Below are 23,450 nucleotides of genomic sequence, written 5' to 3' on the forward strand. Positions count from 1 at the left end.
CTATTTTTTTTTCCTGTTGGAGCCCTTGGGCTTTTAGCATCCTGCTATTCCAACTAATAATGATTTTGATGATGATGATGATGATAATAAACACTACAAAGGCCCTACCGTAATGCTTACAGTGCACCACGTGTAATATAATTGTGGGATTCATGTACGGAAGCGAGTAATCGATAATTTTCTTTGAATCAACAGATTGGCAAATTTTCGTGAGATTTGTAAATCGTTGACTGATACAGTCCGTGTGTACAGGTATTTTAGTCCTGCCAATTTTAGGAAGAAAGGATATTGATCTTGGATGACTATAGGGTTGTGCAGTGGGAAATGGAGTTTGTCTAGCGGAAAGTGCGTGTACCGTTGTTGCCGGGTGTTCTGCAATTCCATTGGGGGACCTACTGTAGATGGAAGAGCCGGGCCAATTCTGATTTGATTCATCCAACCAATTTAGCTCGGCTTGGGAAATTTAAAAAAAATTCAATGGTGTACATAATTTTTACGTCCCTTGGTAACATTATTAATACCGTTTTGGTATGTATTATTTACCTTAAGTGTACATTTTCATTATATGATTGCAAAATCCCACTGAAGTTTATACTCTATCTGGTTACAAAATTCTAGTTTTCTTCAGACGATTCAATAAAGAAGTGTGAGGGCTTTTCACGTATATCGCAGGCTGTCATGAACACAGAATTTTAGTTCAAAATAAATTTATTACTAGCATAATACTGTAGAATAATAAATTAGTAATAATACCATTACTTTTTATTCTAGAATTTTGTATAATGATTCTTGTATATATATATATATATATATATATATATATATATATATATATATATATATATATACACACACACACACTCATATATATTATCAGCCGTTGCTAGTTCACTGAAGAGCAGTGGCGGCAGACATGTCCTTCCACACGCGTCTGTTTATGGGGTTTGTATGCCATTCTGTACCCGTAAATTTTCTTAGCTTGTCAATCCATCGTCTTCTCTTCTTTTCCCTGCTTCATTTGCAATCTCCATGGACTCATTTTGATACTGTTTTGTCCGTCTATTATCTGACATTCTCATAATATGTCCTGCCCATATCCATCTCCTTTTTTTTTACATGCCAGAATATTCTCTACTTTAGTTTGCTCTCGTATCCAGATTGCTTTTTTCTGTCACGTAGGTTTTTTCACAAAGTTATTCATCCCATAGCTCTTAGAGTTGTAACTACAGTAGCTTGTGTTCTAAGGATTTAGTAAGTTTATATATATATATATATATATATATATATATATATATATATATATATATATATATATATATATATATATATATATATATATATATATATATATATATATATATCTTAGCTGACTACATAGCGCATTGTAATATAAATATTTTGTTGCAAGGCATACCACCGAGGAATGGTGGCGCCAGTAGTAGTGGTCGTAGTAGAACTGTAGTAGTTACCTGCGGTTCCGTTTTAAACGATGACGAACAAGTTCTCTTGGGGGTGCGCAGGTGCTCTTAACGAAAGTTGAACAAGTGGACCACCAACCCACGTGATGAAGCGGCGTGCCTCAACGCTACCAATTCTTGCAGATTGTTCCTGTGTTTTGCCAACGAGTTCACCGGTTACGAGTTATTCTTGGGTGTAACGAGTATCCTACATACTTATATTTCGATCATTTTTAAAATTACTCTTTGCACTTGTTTTCGTGATTTTTTTTCGATTATATTTGTAGCCATTGCATTGCAAGCGGTATTGTCAACACTGGGCTTATTCTGTCACACACCAGCTCGCCCGAGCAAACCAATGTTGATCTCGAAACTACGAAAATCGCTCTTACATCCAAAATGCTTAAGGTTCAATTGGCTCCTGTCGCATACTACTACTGGGTTAGGGTGTTATGGTTTTGTGTGACGAGTATGCGTTCCTCCGATGTGAGTCATACCAGAGGAATTCGAGTTTTCCTGCAATTATGAGGTTGGTCATTTTTCCACCACTCGGACACATGGTGTACGTGTGTTTACCTGAACGGTGCTCGGGAGGACCCTACGATTCGTACCTTTTCAATAAAGCTATCGTTCAAGGTTTAGAGACAACATAAATTTGATTAGAGTTCCTTTATATTTCATCAAATACATTTCGGAGCTAACTTAGTTGTAATGTATAAGCCTCCAGGTTTTCATCTCCCTGCGAATATATCAATGGCAATTATTATTATTATTAAGATTAGAATACAAATTGAAGACTCGTCATGTAGTTCCAGATCAAAAAGACACAGTAAGTTTTGTTTTAGTATTTTTGTCTATTCCCCCAATGTGAAGTTTCAGATCAAAGATCGGTTCAGCAAAGTCATCAGGTGTTGAAGGGTTTCGGACGGGTGACTAACGTTAGGCGGAAATAAAACGAACATTATCCTTGGATCCACCTTTTGGCTTCGGGAAAACATGCGATGTTCACCAGACAGTAAACGACGAAATCTGTCGCCACGTATAAGTATCCCATCTATTACTTCGATGTCGCCACCGAAATCACCCTCCTGGAGCCAGAGTAAATTATCTAAAACGTGTGATAGCCAAGGCAAAATATTTGCTGTTTCCGGAAGGTGTGATGATACGTGTAATTTTCATGAACTGTCACCATGTAAGTATGTATTTCCAGAGGATATACCGGTAATGTATTTTGTATAACTATTGCTACAATGCGTAATTATGGTACATAAACAATAGCATATGTTCATTTATCGAGGGCGATTTTATTTTTTATGCGAATTACACCGTCGGGAGCAAAACGTAATTTAGGAAGGACCTGTTTTATGTAGGCTTTCTTTCACGTGATTTTTTTTTCTTTTACCACTGTACAAAATTCTGTATAAAAATGTGTAATGATTTTGGATGTGCTTTTGGGAAATGTCATAATTTGCTTAATGTGGAAATGTTTTTAGCAAAGACCTTGGAATATTCTAATTTTGTTTTTGAGAGCCATGAACATTTAAATAATCTATTGTTGCTAATATTCATATGGATGTATTACTACAGAATGCTATTGCAACTTATTTATAAAATCCATGGATAATGTTCATAGTTTAAGGTCTTAATTCTTGAATAATAGTTTAAACTAATTGCAATATACAAAATGTTATTTTACAGTTTTTGCCTTATGTAGGAGATGCTTAATTATTATTTTTTTTTCCACCAGGATGATTTCGACTCCCTACGGCCCCTGTGCTACCCACAAACCGATGTCTTTCTGGTATGCTTTAGTGTAGTGTCACCGACCTCGTTTCATAATGTACGTGAGAAATGGCTGCCGGAATTACGGCAACACAATCCGCGTGCTCCCATGGTGCTTGTTGGTACTCAGAGCGATCTCAGGACAGATGTTAAGGTAAATTATTCAACTATTAAATAACTTGCTGCAGTTATTCCTTGGAAATATTCTGCAAAGTTTTTTGTTGTGTGATTAGTCATTGGAAGTAATTTGTTTTCAATGCGATACTTTACTATTGTACTGTATATAAATCAAAACTTCACTTCCTTCCTCATTAGAAAATTTTAATTGAAAAAATCTGGAACCAGAAAAAAAAAATCTTGTTTATGTCCTTGATATGAAAATCTCCAAATAGCTAAGAGCATGGAGTTTACATATAAAAACTAAAAACCTGTGTTGGGGAGTTTTTTTGTTTAAAGAAAGCTGGTTATTATTGTATATAAGGGAGGAAATTGGAAACTACAGCGTTTGTACAGGTGTGAAGGACAAGTCTCTTTTGCCTGGGATGCTAAGAGATGCAGAGTTAGGAAGGTGGTAGTGCTTTTTGTGCCAAGTCTTTGAGAATGATTGATAGTAAAACGTGTGTAAAGATTGTAGGAGGAATATTGAGTGTGACAATTGAACAAATCGGGATAGGGAATATACTGTAGTCCCAGAATAGAAATGAAGTGTGATATATTTTCTTGTGAGGCACTGAAGCTGTACCTGGTTGGGTTTGGTAGAGGTTAAGGTGACAGAAAGGGATATCACGGTTGTTAGTTAAAGGAGTTCTTGGAGTGAATGGAATAGAAGATTATTGTAGAAATATTATAACAGGGGCTTGATAGTTTGAAGTAAATGGTTTCTGCTCCAGAATTCTTGAATGAAAATAGAAGAGTAGGTTGATGGATGCTATGACGAAGAAAGAAGTGGATGGAAAAGGTGAAAATCCAATGGTTTTTATAAATATATTGGGGCAAGTGGTTTTTTATATAAAGAAGAATAATACAGTGTACATCATACAGTATAAGGAGAAAAGGGTTGAAAAAAGGTGGCTTGAGTGACAAACAATGGCGTTTTTAGTTTCCAAGTGAAAATTAAAAGATGTAAGCACATATATATTAGACTTTCGGGGGATAAGAAGGTAGAAAGTGGAAATAAAAGCAGTAGTTGGTGAGTGATACATAAAAGGGTTACTTTAGTTGAGGAGAATATTTGAATTGGAATGAAAAAAATACTTTTGTCCATATGATAACCCTATAGTTAACATTAAGACAATCACATACTTGTACCTAGAAGAATAAAGAACAGTTAGGGAAAAACGAGGTTATGTACAAAATTCGGATGTTAACCTAAACATATATTATAAGAAAACATAGATATGCTTTTTGAAGGTAAATATTTTAATAGGCAATGGATCTTGAAATGAAAGATACAAATGCATAAATGTAATTTTGAATTTAAAATTTGTTTGTTCCAATGTGGTTTACTTCCATAAAACACATTCATAGGAGTGTCTAGGCTTCCCCCAACTCCCTACCCCTTCAAGAGCCAGGATATGACCCGAGGTCAACAAAGGCCTTGACTGGGGGCCAGGAACCCCATTACTTCTCTCTTGTTTCAGACCAGATTTTCTCACCAGTGTCTCCGTACCTTGTGTTGTGTCCCTCATTTTGTGTTGGTTGTGCATTGCCATTCAGCATGGAAAGTGAGCGTGTTCAGCCTTGGTGTCCAGGTGAGAATGGGAACTCTTGTGGTTCTTTCACACCTGGATATAGATCCACACTTGTTATGCACTTCATGTCGCGGTCGTCTTTGTTCTTCAGAGAGCATGTGTCCCATAGTGTGTGAGCTGGCCTGACTTTCAATAGAAGCTTATGGCCACCCAGAGGAAGAAGTTGAAGAAGGACTAGTCACCATGGGAGGGGGGGGGGAGTCAGGACTCCAGGGCCATATCCAGCACCTCGGCGAGTTTGAGTCCTGCTTGTCTCCGGTCTTCTCCATCAGGTGATCCTAGTGAGCGTTGGGCATCAGGGGGTCACTTCCGTGGCAGAGACTTTGGCGGTTGTTTCAAGAGATGTCTGACGAAGCCACCATCAATGCAGTTTGGGCTTGGTTTGGCTTCGGGGTGGACTCTCTTGGCAGAAGTATTGTCTAGGATGGCAGGAGCCACAATTTCCACCTTACAGATGGCCGCAATTCTTAAGCTCGCTACGTGGACCATGTGTGTATCGGCCAGACCGCCAGCCTTGCTGCCTGTGACCTCACAGTCAAACTGCGTAGTTGCCATTTTTGCTACCAGCCCATGTGGCTGCCTTAGGGCATGCGCCATCACCGCTGCTTGCCGCCTCGCAGAGGGACCATGTGGCCACTTCGGATACCTTAGGACCTTCCCCATTTTGTGAGGACTTCCTCAGTTCCCCAAATTGTCAACCAGGCTGTTGGTCAGGCCCTCCCCGCACCCCCCTTCAGGTCTCCCCAGAACGGTGTGTAGCCAATCGAGGGTCTGTTCACCATTGTGGGGTAAAAGGCACTCAGCCGAGCCGCCCCATGTCTCCCGTCTGAGAGAGGCCTCTCTGCCTCACAGGGAGGAGGCAGTTAAATCCTTTTGGTCTGAAGGCGAGGCTCGACTAGCGGTGGACTTTGATTGCCAAGACTGAGAGAGGCTTTCCTCTTGAAGGTAACTGAGGAACTCCCTTAATGCTGGCGTAGTGGCACTGAGGGAGGGATACCCCATTCTGAGATACCAAGTTACAGTCCACTTAGCCTGGACAGCCAAAGCCAAAAAATTTACACAGGTATCCAGAAATCCTCTTTGCAACCTGTTGTGGGAGAGAGACTGAGAGAGGTGGAGCTGGATAATCTCCAGGCATGAGGTTGCAGCGAAGATATTGCTTTGTGAAAGATGTTCACAAGTGACTGAGGGGGTTCTCTCTGAATCTCCGTCGGGAGTTGCAGATGAGTCAGCTGGGTGTGATGAGTCTACTGGCGTTACATGTCTGCTGGGTAAGATGAGTCTTCCTGGTGAGAAAAGTCTGATGGCCTGTTCATGAAGATCAAGAGTGGGGAATGGGTGAATCCAATTCCTGCAGGATTTCTCAGGATCTACATCAGTAGGTGAGATGAGGCCTGCTCTGAAGGGCAATGGCGGAGAATATGGGAACCAAATTCTCGTGGGAGGAATTGCCTGTAGGGGAGACCAACCAGGAAAAGGAAGAGTCTCTTGTGGATGGGAAAGATGACCACCGTTTGCCGCCGCTGTTGGTGATACATCCGGCAAGCAGGAAGATTGTTGCACAGTGGTTGGTGGAAGAACTACTCCCTCATCAGGGGAGTGGATGAATCCCTCTCTTCGCTGGAAGAATCCTCCGAAGGGGAGACCAAGGGGTGAAGGAAGTCTTTTCAGCAGATGGGAAAGACATGATCAACATCTGCTGCCGTAGTCGGCGATTCTTCCGACAACCAAGAAGATCGTTGACCAGTGGTCGGATGGATCCTCTCTCTAGGAAGGGAGAATTCCAGCACCTAGAGGTAATCCTCTTGGCTGTATTCTCTGTTTCCTATCCACTAGTTCTAGCTCAAGTCTAAGGTCGACATCAGGTGTTGTCTGAGAAACGAGACGGAGCTCAAATTTGAGTTCTCTTTGAAGGCGGTGGTACGCGGTGGTACCCATTGTCTGTAGGAATGTTGCCCTCATCTTTTATGGCTCTGGAGGGAGAGTTCAATCCGGGGAAAGACCAAGGAGGTTGACTCCATGGCAAAGATTTCATTTGTCAACCGTCTTCTCGGATCCGTCTCCTGGCCGGGTCTCATAGAGACCCGCAAAATAAGGGAGGATTCTTCTCATGCTCCTATTTGTGCCCCAGAAGAGGCTAGATTCGAAGGAATCCAATGTGGGGTTGATGAACCCCAGTGAAACGGTGACTTAAAGAGACGTAACCTTTGCTGGCTGACAGAGCATCTTGTAGAGGGAAGACTCCTATCATCCTCTTCTAGGATCCCTTCGATCTGCAGAAAAAACTTCTGCTTGGTGACGATGAATGCATCCAAGGGTATCTCTCTGATAAGGAAGACAGGGTTTCTTTCAAGAATGACTAAAACCCTATCTCGGCAAACTCGGGGTGAAGTCTTGGTGGTAACGAAGGTCAGCCACCGAGTCTGTTAGGATCAGTCCATTGTACTGAAGTCTTCGGAGAATGAAGCCAATCCTGACAAACTAGATTTGACACTAAGGTAAACCTTCTCGTGAGAACTGCTAGATGGTCAAAGACTTCCTCGTTGACAGCATTCCGGAATCTAAGAGTAAGTGATAGTGGTCGAACATACCTAGGAAGTCCTGTGGAGTAACTGCTTGTTGACCGTATGCCTTCTCCTCGTCGAGCAGAGTTTGAAAAAACTAACCCTTTCTAGAAGAGGACGGAACTGGAGAAGAGGCTCGGAGACCTCGATGAAAACACATCGCTCTGTTCGAAGACATAATGATTGAGATGGGCGTCCTGAGTGGATGTTCGGAACGCTTAGGTAAGGAGAGAATCGCCCTTACACTTCCACAGATGGAGAAAGAGAGAAGGTATTTTCTCTTGTAGCTGAGCTTAAAATTCTCTGTCCTTGTTGGAGAGATACTTACTCCAAACTCGTAGGAGAGGACCCGTCACGGGGCAACCTCCTCGACGACAAGAAAAAGGGTGCTATCTCTTGGATAAGAACATCAATGATGTCCACAGCATCCCTCTCCCAGCCACGACCAAGAGGAATTTTCTCGGTGACGTTAGGTGCACACAAGTACAGTACTGTAGGGGCCACTGCCAGGTTAGAAAACCCACATTGATTGCTCTCATGTAAGCTAAGACCTGCCAGAAGGCATGCTATGCCTCCGATAACTTTAGACTAGGAGCTCTTGGAAGATGGTCGTCGTCGTCACCGAAGTCATCCACCCTCAAGACGTCATCTTCGGGTGGGTTGAAATTGTCCCTTGCACGATAGGTGTCGCTTACTGATGCCCCTACCAGGTTCAGAGATGTTCATTTAGGATTCCCTTGCGAAGGTCTTGTTGCCCTTACTGAAGACTTTGGCACAATCTTGGCACCCTTCAGCTCCTTCCGGGGAGGAACTCCAGGAGTGAAGGTCTTGAAGGATCTTCCTTTCGTGCCTCACCTGCTGAGGGAGAGACGTCCTCCTGTAAGGGACTGGATACTGGTTGTAGTTCTGATGGAACCAACTTGATAGGAGAGGGAGCGGAAAGATCCTGCCAGAGTGTCTTTAAGAGGTAGAGACTCTTGGCTCGAGAGATGAATGCTGTACCTCCTCTCCGATGTCTGTACCCGTACTGATGTCAGCTTGATCCGGGATGAGTCCTGGGATTCATCTACTCCTCGTTGCCTCTTCAGGGGAGAGATGGAGAGATGGAAGATGCCAAGGGCTCCTGAGAAGGGGAGTACTGTAGACTCATGTCTGTGGTCACCTGGAGAAGAAAATGACTTTTCCAGCGGAATTCTTGGTGTACTGGTCGATTGCAGAGGTGTGACACCTCCCACAAATGCCTGGTGGACTGCTCTGACCAGGCTATTGAACCAAGGTTCTTTGCTGACTGCGGTGCTGGCTGAAACGTCCCCCCCCCCCCAGAGGATTGAAGCTGAGGGTTTTGGATCGATAGGATAGGACAGGACTCCTACCTGAATTGACGGATGACCGGACAGGAGAACGATGCGATGTGGCGAATGGCCGATGTTTCGATGGTTTCCCCTCACAGGGGAATGGAACAGGGTGGCTTACCTATTTGGGCTCCTTAAAGGTAGGGTCTTCCCATAAGAGAGAAGATCGTTGGGAGTCGTCCTTCCGGCGAGATGTCCTGGACATCCTGGCTGTAAAGTGGTGATTGCGGGTTGATCTGTGGGAAACAAAAGACCTATCCTCTAAGGGAGAATGAGGATCTGCATTTGACGATTGGCGTTTGCGTGCCAGAGAATGAGAGGAAGAATCCCTATGAGGACTTGGCCAATGGAGGTTTGGCGAGTGCCGATGAACGACATGGAGAGTGTTGGGAAGACTGTCTTCTATCTGACGGAGATCGCCTACGGTCTGGCAAATGATGGTTGGCTGTCGAACACCTAAGAACTTGGGTAGTAGGTTGGCCAGGGCACCAGCCTCCCGTTGAGATACTACCGCTAGAGAGATATAGGGTCCTTTGACTGGTCAGACAGTACTGCATTGAATCCTTCTCTCTGGTTACGGTTCACTTTCCCTTTGCCTATGCATACACAGAATAGTCTGGCCTATTCTTTACATATTCTCCTCTGTCTTCATACAACTGACAACACTGTGATTACCAAACAATTCTTCTTCATCCAAGGAGTTAATTACTGCTCTGTAATTGTTCAGTGGCTACTCTCCTCTTGGTAAGGGTAGAAGAGACTCTTTAGCTATGCTAAGCAGCTCTTCCAGGAGAAGGACACTCCAAAATGAAACCATCGTTCTCTAGTCTTGGGTAGTGTCATAGCCTCTGTACCATGGTCTTCCACTGTCTTGGGTTAGAGTTCTCTTGCTTGAGGGTACACTCGGGCACACTATTCTATCTAATTTCTCTTCCTCTTGTTTTGTTTTAAAGTATTTATAGTTTATTTAGGAAATATTTATTTTAATGCTACTGCTCTTGAAATATTTTATTTTCTCTTGTTTTCTTTCCTCACTGGGCTATTTTCCCTGTTGGGGCTCCAGGGCTTATACCATCCAGCTTTTCAAACTAGGGTTGTAGCTTAGCAATTAATAATAATAATATTAATAATAATAACTGGCGATCGGTGTGTCACAGGAAAACTCAGCACAGCTGGAGAATGACAGCTGCTGGTGATTGGCGAGCAGTTGGTAAATGACAGCTGCTGGTGATCGGCGAGCAGCTGGCAAACGGTGAGCTGGAGAAGGATGGGAAACTACCGAATGCTTAGTAGTTGGAAATCGGCGATTCGTTAGTGAACGACTAGCAGTAGACGATCGAAGTGAAACTGGTGAACGGCAAATCGTTGGCGATTGACAAGAAGCCAAAGAACGATGGACAGCTGGAGGACTGTGAACAGTTGGTGAACCACGAACTGCGGGAGCTCGATGAGCAGTCAGAAAATCTGGAGATTCTATAGCAGCTCGCAAACCACTAACAGTTGTCAGGTAGCGAGAGGTAGGAGAATGGCAAGTCCAGGGAGAGACCAAAAAAGCAAGCCAGGGTCGCGAAACAGAAAGCTATCGGCAAATATGACAAGATTCGATCTCTAGGAGAGGTCTGCGGCCGAGATGGCGAGTGTTGAGGAGTGGGTGAGCGACGAGGTCCTGGTGAGTGACAATCCTCCAATACGAAGGAGAGCCAAAAAGAGGGCTCTTAGCCGGAGGTGGAGGAGAACGTCTGCGAGCTCATCGAGGATGGCTCAGCAGGAACAGGAAGATATTTGAAATATCTCGGGGTCTCTAGTTCTAGGACGAGAGAGAGATGCTCGCCCCCAGGAGAGTCCTTCCTCGGACCTCTCTTCCCCCGGGGAGCACTCTCTGCTTCCCGTCAATACACATTGTTCAAGTTGAAGGACTGCACCGAGTGCTATTTGTGAACTGTGGCCAAAGATCGTTTCTGGGTTCACCCTGAAAAGATCACCCAAAGGAGCCAATAAGCCACTGCTCTCATTCCTACGCCCTTTTGGAAGGGACATCATCTTTGTAAGGGAATGGTGGAAGTCAGCTTGCTGATCAAAGAAGCTGCCACAGGCGCAGGAGAACAGGACCGGGATGGCGCAGGGAGAGCAGATTCCACAGGAACGAATGGCTCTGCTCTTTTACGTTGGCCGTCTTAGCCAAGCGAAGAAGCACGGCATCACTAGCAGAGGAATATCACAAATTTTAAGTAATTTGTATTTTTCTTAACAGTACTTACCTCGAACTACTTTCTTAGGAGTATCTGGGATCTCCTACCATCCGACCAGAATATTGTGTAGTTTACCCTACTCCCGTTTTCTATGCGGGGCATCTCTGGCGGAGTGATACGCGCCCAGAGACGACCCGGGGTCGGAGAGCATGCTTGCTCAGGTCTCGCTCTCCAGTAAGTTTTGTCAGATAGGTTTCTATTAAGTCCTGTAAGGAACTCGGGTTAAGATGGGCGGGCCATAACCCGAAAGTAGTTCGAGGTAAGTACTGTTAGGAAAAATACAAATTACTTAAAATTTGTGAATTGTTCGAGGTAAGTACTGTTAGGAAAAATACAAATTACTTAAAATTTGTGATTTCTTCCAACATGGAGTACTTACCTCGAACTACTTTCTTAGGAGACTTATACCTTAGGAGGTGGGAGTGTTCTTCAGGACCTAGAGACCGTGATGAGTATAGAAGAGGAACCTAGGTAGGAGACTAGGTTCTGCTGACCTCAAAGAAAACACGAGAAAATAGGGAAAACTATGCAAAAAACCATCTTAGTGTCTAAGTAACTCACTTCTGCAAGAATCCTGGGAGACATGTCCTTCCAATGATAGTGTATCCCATGGCAGTTTCAGGGGGCTACCTGAGTCATTTCCGGTAAGGGAATAGGGGAAGGAAGAACAAAGGGGCTCAGGAAGGAACCTGTGTCTCTTGGACTTACTACCCGCAGTTACTACTGGGGCTACACCTTTAAACCGTTTGGAGCGCGGAAATGACGGGACCGAGCGAGAATCCGTCCAGGGACTTTCTCGAGTAGTCCTTCAAGCAGTGAGCCGTAAAGGTCGACTGGCTAGTCAGGATTTGGCCCACTGCCATGTTTTTCTCAAACGCCAGTGAAGTATTCAGACCCCCTAATGCCGTGGGGTCTGGGCTTTCCTGGAAAGGGGAACCCCTGCACTATTGTAGGGCCTGACGATCAGTTGCCTTAGCCGGAAGGAGATAGTGTTCTTGGAGACTGGCTTCTTCACAGTCCCGAGGAAAATGAACAGACTCTTGATCTCGGGACAAAGTCTAGCTGTCCTCTCTAAATACTGCCATACTGCCCTGACAGGGCACAGCAGCAAGTCCCACGGGTTGTCCGAGCAAGGGATAGCTGGCACTGAGAACCCTTCAACTTTGGGGTCCCAAACAGCTTGTTCTGAGTCTTGGCTATGAAGGAGGGTAAGAACCTGAAGGTAGCTTTTCGCCACCCCTTCGAGTGTGAGATCTCGTACGACCGGCCATGAATCTCACCTACTCTTGCTGATGTCAGAGCTAAATGAAAGACTGCCTTGAGGGTGAGCTCCTTGTCTAGAATGTCTTTTAAAGGCTCGAATGGGAGGTTCCGAAAGCATCTTCAGTACCCTAGCCACATCCCACTGGGGCACTCTAGCGGCTTGGGGGGAACACGACTGCTTAAAGCTCTTGATAAGCCTCGAGATATATCTGGAGGCACCTAGGTCTGTGTCCTTCAGGAGGAAGACTTGGGATGGACGTGCCCACTTCGTCCCTGAGATAGACCAGGAAGTCTGCTATCTCGTGAATGGAGGCCCCTAACGGCCTGATGTTCTTCGAGGAGCACCCCTTAGAAAAGGTAGCCCACTACGCCTGGTACACCTCGACTGACGAACGCCTCAGGTACCCTGACATTCTTGATGCCGTCCTCGACAGAAATCCTTCCTTTCTCAGGAGACGCTCGATAACCTCCATGCATGAAGGCGGAGGGACCAAGGGTTTTTGTGGAACCTCTGGAAATGAGGCTGCTAGAGAAGGTCTGGTCTGTCTGGAAGTGGCTCAGGTGGAAGGCGTGCCAGTTCCTTTAGATCCGCGAACCACTCTCTCTCTCTGGCCACCAGGGCGCTACCAAAGTCACCCACAGGTTGGCCGTCCGTCTCTTCCATTGGAAGTCGTCCTCGAACGCTGCTGCTGGATCTGGCACAGGAAAACAAAACGCGGAGAGCTGTGCGTTTAGTCTCATGGCGAAGAGGTCTATCGCCGGCGAGCCCCACTTCAGGAAGAGGGTTTTGACCACTTCTGGGTGTAGGGAGCACTCGGGCCCTACCACTTGACCCATCCTGCTGAGGCCGTCGGCCAGGACGTTCCTCTTCCCCGGAGAGAACCTGGCTGAAAATTGCTTTGTTCCACTTCGGCCCATTCTAGGAACTCCATCGTGAGACTGCACCGTTCCTTCGACTTCAGTCCTCCTTGCTCTTTCACGTAGGCCACCACTGTGGTGTTGCCGCACCCTGGAGCCATGGTGCTTCCCCGGGGTAGATGGACGAACTCTAGGCACGCTCTTTGTACGGTCCTCATCTCCTCGACTTCCCATTAACTTTTGCCGTTTTGTGGAGAATTGAGCACCCCAGCCCTCCATGGATGCGTCCGTGAACAGGAGCATCTCCGGAGGGTCGGTTGCAAAGGGCATTTCCTTGAGGGTGTTCGTTCTGACGTGCCACCACTCCACGACTTCCTTCGTCTCCGGGGACACCAGGACTATCTTGTGCGGGGAGTCCTATCAGTCTATGCCAGTCCTTGGCTCTCCTAGGCTGGCCCGACAGGAAGGGCCAGAGTATCTGTTTCAGGTTGTCCAGTCTCTCCGCGGAGGGGAAAGCCCTCGCCATCCGGGAGTCTAGGGCCAACCCTAGGTAGGTCATCCTGGTGGAGGGAATCAGCTGGGACTTCTCCAGGTTGATGATGATACTCAAGACGTTGCAGAACTGCAGGAGCTTCGCGCCTTGCTCCCTCAGTACTTCCTCTGAGGCTGAAGGCAACAACCAGTCATCTAGGTACCGAATCTGGCGGACACCCTGTTCGTGTGTCCAGTCTGAAACTGTTGCGAAGACCCTGAGGGCTGTCGACAGTCCGAAGCATAGGGTTTTGAACTGCAACGTTTCGGTACTCCATTATACCCTTAGGAACCTCCCGCTGGAGAGATGGACAGGGTCCTGGTAGTAGACGTGTTTGAGGCCTATGGACCTCATGAAGTCCTCCTCCTTCAAGGCCGCTAGGACCGACTTCAGTGTCCATCTTGAAGTTGGTGTGCACTCGAATTTGTTGAGGGCTGAAAGGTCTATGACCGGTCTCCAGACCCCGATCGCCTTCTCCAGCAGGAAGAGCCTGTTGTAGAACCCTGGACCCGGTTTCTTGACTGGTTCTACTGCCCCTTTCGCCAGCATTGCCGAGCCTTCTTCCTGCAATACTGCTACTCTCAAGGGGTTCTTGGGTGCCAACCACTCCGCCTGTTGATCTGGGATCCGAGGTGGGGGTTCGCTAGGAAGGGCAGCCTGTACCCCTCCTTTAGTACTGCTACGGTACACGGACCCGCTCCGTGGTCCCACCATGCTTGCCAAGATCGTTTGAGGCATCCCCCCACCTGAGGCATCGGCAGGAGTAGGGGGCCTCCCCTCTTAACTCCTTCGAGAGCCGCGGCCTGAACGCCCTCTCCTGGAGCCCGAGTAGGAGGGTCTGAAGGCTAACTGTGGAGTCGAAGCTCCCCTACGGGGGCAAGTCAAGGGAAAGATTACATGTGCCAACTTCTACGTCCGACGGGCGGACGGAGCCGAAGAGGCACTGGGCAAAGGTGCGGAGGCCTCTCTCCAGCGGCCACTGAGGCAGGCACCGGAGAGGCAATAGCCCCGTTCGACCTGCTAGGGGAAAACCACTTTGCCTTCATCACGGATGGAGCCGTCAGGAACGGGGGTACCCGTCATGGGTCTACTCCCTCCCGGGGAAATCCGTGGGGTTCTAAGTACCCTGCCATGTCAGCGGCCGCCTCCGATGCTTGAATGGGGCTGGCCGGGACGATGGCACGGCTGGCTCCATCAAGGATGGAGCCGTCATGAGTGTGTCAGCGGCCACCTCCAATGCTTGGATGGGGCTGGCCGGGACGGTGGAGCGGCTATCTCCATCATGGATGGAGCCACTGGGACGGAGGTATCCGTCATGGGTCTACCCCCTCCAGGGGAATCCGTGGGGTGTGAGTACCCTGGTATACCAGCGGTTGACCAAGAAGCCTGAATGGAGCTGTCGTGGTACCGGGTATGGATGCCATGCTGCCAGGTCGAGCCAACGGGTGCCTTCGCTGGAAGGATGGAGCTCCTGCAGAGATCCATGGAGCCGCGGGCTTCCCCGTGCTGGCTGGTTGGCTCCTTCGTTCAGGGCGGGCCATCAAAGAACCGGAGGCCGGGACAAGGCTGCCAGTCCGAAGGGGCGACTCTCTCCGCTGGGCGGGAGAAGTCGGAACCTGTCGACCGAGACCTGGTGCTATGACTTCCGTCAATGATTGGGTCTGCTTGAGGAGACGTACCGCGATGATGGCGAAGGAGCCCTAGGGAACTAGCCAGTGAGGGCCTCTGCTGCACGGGGGTATCTACCAACCTGCTGAGGCCCGAGAGCCAGTCCTCATCCGTCGCTGGCTAAGGTTCGTCTAGCCTGTGGAGCCGTACTTTTCTGTACGCGGGGGGCCTCGTCCGCTGAGCCTTCCATCGGATGCCCTTCTGCCTGAGAAGGAGCACCTACGAGGGGGCCCCGCTTGGGGTGAAGGCCTCCTTTGTTGTGGTACGACTTTGGTGTTTCTGGATGGAGGACGGGCATCGCCGCTGGGACGGAGGCCTCCGTCCTGGACTTGTCTCTCCCCATGGAGGACCAAGCCACTGCGGGCTTCCTTGTGGCTGCTGGTTGTCTTTACGTTTTGGTCGGCCTGTCAAAGTCTTGGAGGCTGGGACACGGCTGCCAGACCGAAGGGGCGACTCTCCGCTGAGCGGAAGGAGTCGGAACCTTCGCGGACTTATGCCGGTCTGCCAGAGCCTGCTGTAGGGTCGCGGGGGTCACGTCGAAGAATGGGCATCGCCGTTGGGACGGGGGCCTCCGTCCTGGGCCTATCTCTTCCGGATGTTCTCGTATCTACGGGCCTGCCCGTCAAGGAAAGCCGAGGGCTGCGCTCGTGACGATCTAGGTGGCCTTTGGAGGTCAGGACTCGGCTACCAGACCGAATGGGTGACTCTCTCCGCTGGGCGGATGGAGCCGGAACCTTCGTGGACTTACGCCTGTCGACTGGAACCTCCCATGATGAGTCCCTCCGTCGGGTGCCGCTGCTCTTCTGTGGGGGACCAGGTCCCGAAGCCCTCTTCCATCCTCATCAGCGACCTGAAAAGGCGTCTTGGGGGGAACCCACGCATTGGGGTCCGACGGCGGGGAAGGCTCCTTCTCGGCGGTGCCCTCGGCTGCAGAAGTGACTGAAAAACACGCCAAAGAGGCTGGAGAAGAATTAGGGAGATTATTCCCCCACATGGGGTCATCAGTGTAGATGTGGCCTGCTTGCACCAGGACTCCGTCTCCCATACACACTCCCGCCCCTCCCTTGGGCCCCTCACTCGCCTTGAACGACGCCACAACCCCACTATCCTGAAGATCAGACTCGTGGGGAAGGGCCGCAGGCCTCTTCCCCCCAACGGACTTACCTCGTCTCCTACTCTGGGTAGGGGAGGGTGGTAGGGAAGCTCGGTCAGACGAGACGCCCGGCGAAGCAAGGGAGGAAGGGACGCTCGGCTTCTTAGGCGACCTCTTCGTCGCCTACTTCTTGGTGTTATACCGCACCCACTCAGACTCCTGGGGAAGAGCAATGGGCCTCTTCCCCACAACTGACTTACCTCGTCCCCTACTCTGGGTAGGGGAAGGTGGTCGAGAAGCTCCATCCGACGAGGCATCGGGAGAAGTAAGCGGCGAGGAGAGGCTCGGCTTCCTATGTGACTTCTTGGACGCCTTCTTCTTGGTGCCGAAGCGCACCCACTGCACCTTGTTCCAGGACTCGCACTCCGGACACGTGGCTGTAGGAGAACATAAGCTGCCCCTACATGACGAACACAGAGGAGAATGGTAGGAAAGGGTATAGAATGAACACAATGGGTCCATGTGGGGACCGCGTAAGACACAAAGGGGGTCGGGGACACAAAGGGTCGCACTGGGTAAGGAGAGCGCGTTGAGATGTTATCGCGACGCGACCAGAGAACTTACTGGAGATCGAGACCGAAGCAAGCATGCTCTCTGACCCGGGGTTAGCCTCAGGGCGTGTATCACTCCACCTGAGGTTACCCCTCATAGAAAACGGGACTAGAGTAAACTACACAAAACTCTGGTCGGCTGGGAGGAGATCCCAGATACTCCTAAGAAAGTAGATCGAGATAAGAACTCCGTGTTGGAACAAAGTTAAATTGCAAACAGTTACTGTATTATTTCAACTTAATGAAGAAAAATATTCGTGACCACAACCTAACCTGTTAACAGGAAAGGTGTTCTCCCACAGAGGATCTGTCGGCCGCTCGCGTAACGATGGAAAGCGCCATTGTCAGAGAGAGAGCAAGATTGAGTTTAAGCTCCGAGACGTCCGTAAGCAGTTATTATTATTATTATTATTATTACTTACTAAGCTACAACCCTAGTTGGAAAAGCAGTATGCTATAAGCCCAGGGGCTCCAACAGGGAAAATAGCTCAGTGCGGAAAAGAAAAAAGGAAAAATAAAATATTCTAAGAAGTTTTCCTTCAATAACTCGTAGGGGGGAGAGTGATGTCAACATCTGAACGTAGAAAGAGTATCCAAACGATAACAACGCCCGTGTGGCTGAGGGCGAGTCACTCGAAAGGCCACCAGCCTACGGGATGCCCATAGTCCAAGGGGGGAAGACCGTAAAGAAAAGCTTGAAAAATATATAAAAACATTATTAGAAAGTTTTCATATATATAACAGAAAAATATAATTTAAAAAAAAAAAAGAAAATTAGTAAAATAGCCAGTAAGTTTGAGTGGGGAGAGAGATGTTTCTCCTTGAGCCAAAAGTATTTGAAGAATAATTTTCACATATATTCAAGTGAGCATACCAAAGAATTCCTGGATTAAAAAACATCAACATCAGTTGAACCATTAATGAAATGAGAATCCTCAGATTAGGTGACCTAAAATCTAACATGTGATATGACAAGTGTTGATATATTGAGGCCCAAAACAGTACCCCTCCCCCCAGCTGACTAGCGGGTGGGAGGTTAACCCTCGCTAAAAGTCTAAGGGCTCGTCTTTCAGCTTCGTCGAAAGTAATATCCCCTATAAATAGTCTTAGTTTGTATTAGCGAAAGAACAATTGTGACTTTTGATACAAGAAACTTTCTGTTCAATTCTGAAGCTTAATATAGAACAAGACAACATTTTCCATAAAGGAAAAGGTTTATGAATTTTTTTTTTTTTAAATTCTGTGCATACAGTATTTTAATTTCAATGCTACATTTGAAATGCAAAAGGTAACAGGTATTTTTAATATTGCAATCCTCCTTTTCTAACTCTTGAATTATTTTTTTCAGGTCCTCATAGAATTGGCTCAGTATCGTGAGCAACCAGTATCAGAAGTAGCAGCACGTCGGCTTGCAAATCAAATTGGAGCTGTAGCTTATGTTGAATCTTCAGCTCTTACACAACGTAATCTTAAGGAAGTTTTTGACCAAGCAATCTTGGCGGCTTTGGAAGCCCGAAATACCCCTCCACTCAATAGAGGTGGCTCTTCTAAATGGTCATTCTCTACGAAACATCGCAAGATGGGGGGAGAAAGTTGTACAAGGGATGGTGCAAATGAGCCCCTGAACAGTAATGCATTAGATTACACAGATGATACCACAAGGAAACGTGGTTGGCGGAAGCTATGCTGCTTTTCATGATCTTCATTCCTTTCACAGCCACCACAATATTGTGCTTTTGTTGTTGACATGGTGTCTCATTTTCTAATGACTGTATTGTATACCTCAACTTTCATAGTTATTATGTATATCTTCAACAGTGACCAAGCTCTTGCCTACAACTTTGCATGTTGAAAAATGATCGTGATTTTGAAAATTAAAAAAATGCGCACAGTAAAAGGTGTCGGTGAAGATTGTGCTTTTGACTTCAGTACAGTGTATGCATGTTTTGGGAAAGTGAAATTCTCAATTAGGAGTGAAAAGGAAATAGAAAGTAAATATGATTTATTCAATATCCTGCAGCACCTGCACAATGAACCTTTAAACTTCATGGTGTTGAAGGCAGTGGTCTGGAACCAATGTACTACATGTATACAAAACTGTTGACTTCAGTTCAGAGTGGATATCTGTGCCTATCTGTCCATATTGTGATGAGGGAATAAAAATGGAAAATAGTATTGCTAGTTTGTTACTGGCTCAATTATATCCCAAATGTTGTGATAGTTATGTATATAGTTAGTGTAATGAATTATAATAGATGTATCAGTATGCAGCCAAATGTGTATATTCTTTGAGATTTAATACAAATCATCTTTCATGGTGGCAAAAATTTAATACAGTTCTCTGGGGGTATTATAAAGTATCCACTTTAAACTTTAATTGCAAATACTTTGGAATTGACAAATCTTGCAGCATTCTTTGTGCAACATTGAGCATAAAGGCTTAATGAAGTATTCCATGTCTTAATTTTCAAACATTCAAAACCAATTTAATGAAGTTTTAACATAAAATATAATGTTCTAATAGTGTCTTTGAAAATATATAAACATATATATAGATAAGCCCAACTTTTAAGTATAGCTTAGAGTTATATAGCCTGTTTTGTGCCTCAATATATCAACAGTTTGTCATATCACATGGTAGATATTAGGTCACCTAATCTGAGGATTCTCATTTCATTAATGGTTCAACTGATGTTGATATTTTTTAATCCAGGAATACTTTGGCATGGTCACTTGAATATATGTGAAAATTATTCATCAAATGAGGAAGTCTTGACAAAGGAAAATGTGAATGTTTGTGCTGGTCCTCTTGGCAGAACTGGTGGGGTACTTGAACTACAATAATATAACAATGGGATGAATATGATAAATTATGTAGATATCTTATATCTTATATGCTGGTTGAGCTTCTTACTGGTCTTTAAGTGGCTCCTTATCATACAAATAGCCTTAAATGAAGGGAGTCTATTTTTGTGCTATTGGAGGATTGTATGTACTGTATATCAATAGTTATTTTTCTCATATAAATTCAGGTTAACTACACCTTGTGGATATATTTGCCTGTTGCCTGGAACAATACCAGGATTCATGGCAATGTGATACTTGAAAATCAGGAGTTTCAAACAGTACTTTGCAATTTTATAATGTGTTTTCTTGGACAAAATTAAGAGGGATAAATGTAATCATTAATACTTAGAAAAGACTGAAATAAGTTTATCTGACATTACGCGAGGAGAGTATCTACATTATGTTGTATCATTTATGCAAAATTTGTAAACTATTAATGCTTCTTTGACTGTGGTGTTAACCTGCATTTGCAGTAGCAGGCTTTGATGTTTTTATGTACTGTACCCTGTATTTTAACAGAATTCCTATAAACAATTAAATATCATGCACTGTAATTATGTTGCCATGGTAAATTCTAAAGGGAAAATCGAAAATTAATAACCATTAAGAGCAAAACAAAATTAAAGATACTTTTCAAGAAAGTAGGAATCCAGTCTAACGTTGAGGTAAGTGTTGGTGTTTAAACTTTAAGGATTTAACTGTAAAAGGAAGTTTAGTTTGTTTAAAAAACTTAGTTGACCCTTTTTAAGTCTGGTGGTAAACGTCTTTTCCTTGAACCTTCAACAAAAGTGCAACTGATACCAATTACAAAGCAGAAATTTTTGACTTGGTAAAATGTTTCTTTTCTTTTGGTATCTATAATTTCTTGTATATTGGTTCTTCACTTTCAACTGAAGAAAGTATAGTACATATTTATATTACCTTATTTTTTTGTCTCGCCATACTAGTATGTATCTGCTGCTGTATTGGTAATTTACTCAGTGACCAAAATAAACATTCCAACAATTGTATTCCCAGAGCTAATGCCTTATGGATTCATGTATTACAATGGGCAACCTTCTAAATTTTAAGTTTGATTAATTTCCATAAATTACTTTCTACAGTGATTAATTTCCATAAATTACTCTCTACAGGTTAAGACAATCTTTCTTTCAAAAGGCATATTCTGTTATAATGTACTTATACAGTATATAGAAGAACAATCATTGGGGAAGTTCAGATAACTGTTAATTCCTTGCCAGATTTTATCTTTTTAACAAAAATATCTGTTTTGATTTCAATGTTACTACTAGTTAATTTCCCTTAACATTAAATACTTGATGTAATACCATAGTACAGTATAGCAAATGCATAGGTAACCAGTCAATTTAAAGTTTGTCTTTAAGAGGGTTAATGAGCATGGCACAAACAGATCTTTAAAATATAATTTTGTATTGCAGTGTTCTGCACAATAATGCATTTGTACTAATGAAGGAATAATTTGAATTCATTTATGCGCATGTTGTGTTGAGACACTTATAAGAAATTTTATGGGACTGTACAAATGATATGTTGTCATTTCATCCCAAAGGCCTTAGAGCATATAGTGGTAAAACATTGTTATAGTTCACACAAATACTACAGGATTTCATTATTAGTATTGTTTGCACAAGTGCCAGTCGGAAGCAATAATTTCTTTCGTTGTGTGTCCTATTGTCTTCAAAGCACATAAAACTTGTCTGTGATGTAATGATACCCGTTATGCTCTGTATCAGTCTGCTAAAATTTAGTAAATACTGATGTTTCACTTATTTTTTGTTTCATTGTCTTTTTAACGTTTACAGGGATACAGTATTAATTTAATGTAATGTGTCCACAATTGCTCAACTCTTATTTTCATGATTACAATACAGAAGATTATTTGAATTTCACTATATAAATTTGACAGATCAGTGATGCTAACATTCCTGAATTATTGGTCAACTGAGTCTGGAGATCATGTCTACCACAGTAATCCCTCGGCTATCGCAGGTGTTATGTTCCTACCCCCCAATAACATAGCTAAAAAACCACAAATTTGATACAGAATTGTGTGGCATAATTTTTTTTCAGTAATTCATAGTTTTTTTTAATCTTTATAATTTTAAACTTTTACAAGGCATCACAACACTTTTTAGATAACTTTTGCATAGCACCCCAATACTCTTAGGAACCCATAAAACACACTCAAATAATTTTTAAGCTAAAGCTTACTTTGTCTACATACTTTTACTATAGACACATCCTTACAAATATGTAAAAAAAAAATAAAATTGGAACACTCACCAATGAAGATTCGTACAGTAGATGATGATGATGAGTAAAAGTTTCTACTCGGCAAAGATGAGAATTACTTCAGCAGGCGCCTCATTGTGTGGTGCAATATCTTTGGCGTTGTCATCATTGTCCAGGGATGTAACTTCGACTTCTGCTGACTTTATTTTCAGGTGAGGATCACAGTAATAATTCCATGGCTCCGTCCATTGCATTTCTGAACTACTACGTACAAATTATCTGTGGATCCCAATTTTCGGCCACTGTCTAAAGTTCTATTGCATTGCACTAGAGTTGAGAGGGGTTCAAAGGGTAGGCTAACTTCTTCTTCCCCTGGATCTTGATGCTTCTCTTCTTCATCCTCACTTGAGGACTTCATCATCTCTAACAGATCTTCATATCTTAACAGATGAGAGTGGGCCTCGATCTTGTCATTTACAATGTCGGCAGCCATAAAGCCATCTCATGAGCAATATCACCAGCATCACTTCCCTATTCACTGGTAAGTGGTGGATTTCGTCAGGAAAGGATCCTTTATTGTCGTTGACTGCTTCTGGCCACAATTCCTTTTAGCAAACATTGTTTCTTTCTTCATGTCTTTATGACCTGGGTATTTTGGAGACATGTTGAAATATGTAACCTTTACAAGAAACGATTTGCATCCATAGACTTGACCGTATGTTGCTAGGAGTTTTGAGAAAATCGTGCCTATAAAGCATGAATAACACCTTGATCCATGGGCTGAATCAGCAATGTCATGTTCAGTGCTAAAAATTCTAACTGTATGCCCTCATAATACTGGTTGATTGCATGGCCACCAGCTTTGTCCATCATGAGAAGCAATTTAAAATCAAGGCCTTTTTTTCGCAATATAAAACTTGACTGGGGATGAAGCACTGGTGAAACCAATCCACTGTCAGTGCTTTCGTTAACCACACCTTCTGACTATGCATCTAATGCACTTGAAGCAATGGATGCATCATAAAGCCCGCAGCATTTCCACACAATATAAGTGTGAGGCAATCTTTGTAGGCCTTGAATCCAGGGGCTCTCATCTCTTCCTTTATAATGAAAGTCTACATTGGCATACGTTTCCAAAAGAGGACAATCTTATCCATATTAAAAACTTGT

At 44.7% G+C, this 23,450-nt stretch overlaps 1 protein-coding gene across 2 annotated transcripts; it reads left to right on the forward strand.

Annotated features, from left to right (window-relative positions):
* Positions 1–1,549: 1,549 nt before the first annotated feature.
* LOC137630603 (rho-related GTP-binding protein RhoU-like) lies at positions 1,550–21,817 on the forward strand. 2 transcript variants are annotated; one of them, XM_068362194.1, is made up of 3 exons: positions 1,550–1,633; positions 3,205–3,393; positions 18,529–21,817. In XM_068362194.1, exons 1-3 carry the CDS (start codon positions 1,565–1,567, stop codon positions 18,877–18,879), a joined length of 609 nt encoding a protein of 202 aa, XP_068218295.1. In that variant the 5' UTR covers positions 1,550–1,564; the 3' UTR covers positions 18,880–21,817. The 2 variants fall into 2 exon arrangements, with proteins under 2 accessions (XP_068218295.1, XP_068218296.1); XM_068362195.1 differs by lacking the exon at positions 1,550–1,633 and adding an exon at positions 2,383–2,649.
* Positions 21,818–23,450: the final 1,633 nt, after the last annotated feature.

This window comes from Palaemon carinicauda, chromosome 38 (assembly GCF_036898095.1).
Source record: "Palaemon carinicauda isolate YSFRI2023 chromosome 38, ASM3689809v2, whole genome shotgun sequence".
Lineage (NCBI taxonomy): Eukaryota > Metazoa > Arthropoda > Malacostraca > Decapoda > Palaemonidae > Palaemon > Palaemon carinicauda.

Coding starts and splice junctions, on each gene's coding strand:
- LOC137630603 (XM_068362194.1), top strand. CDS start 1,565: ATGAAGCGGCGTGCCTCAACGCTACCAATTCTTGCAGATTGTTCCTGT. Junction 1,634..3,204: donor TTTTGCCAACGAGTTCACCG/GTTACGAGTTAT, acceptor TTTTTCCACCAG/GATGATTTCGACTCCCTACG. Junction 3,394..18,528: donor ATCTCAGGACAGATGTTAAG/GTAAATTATTCA, acceptor TATTTTTTTCAG/GTCCTCATAGAATTGGCTCA.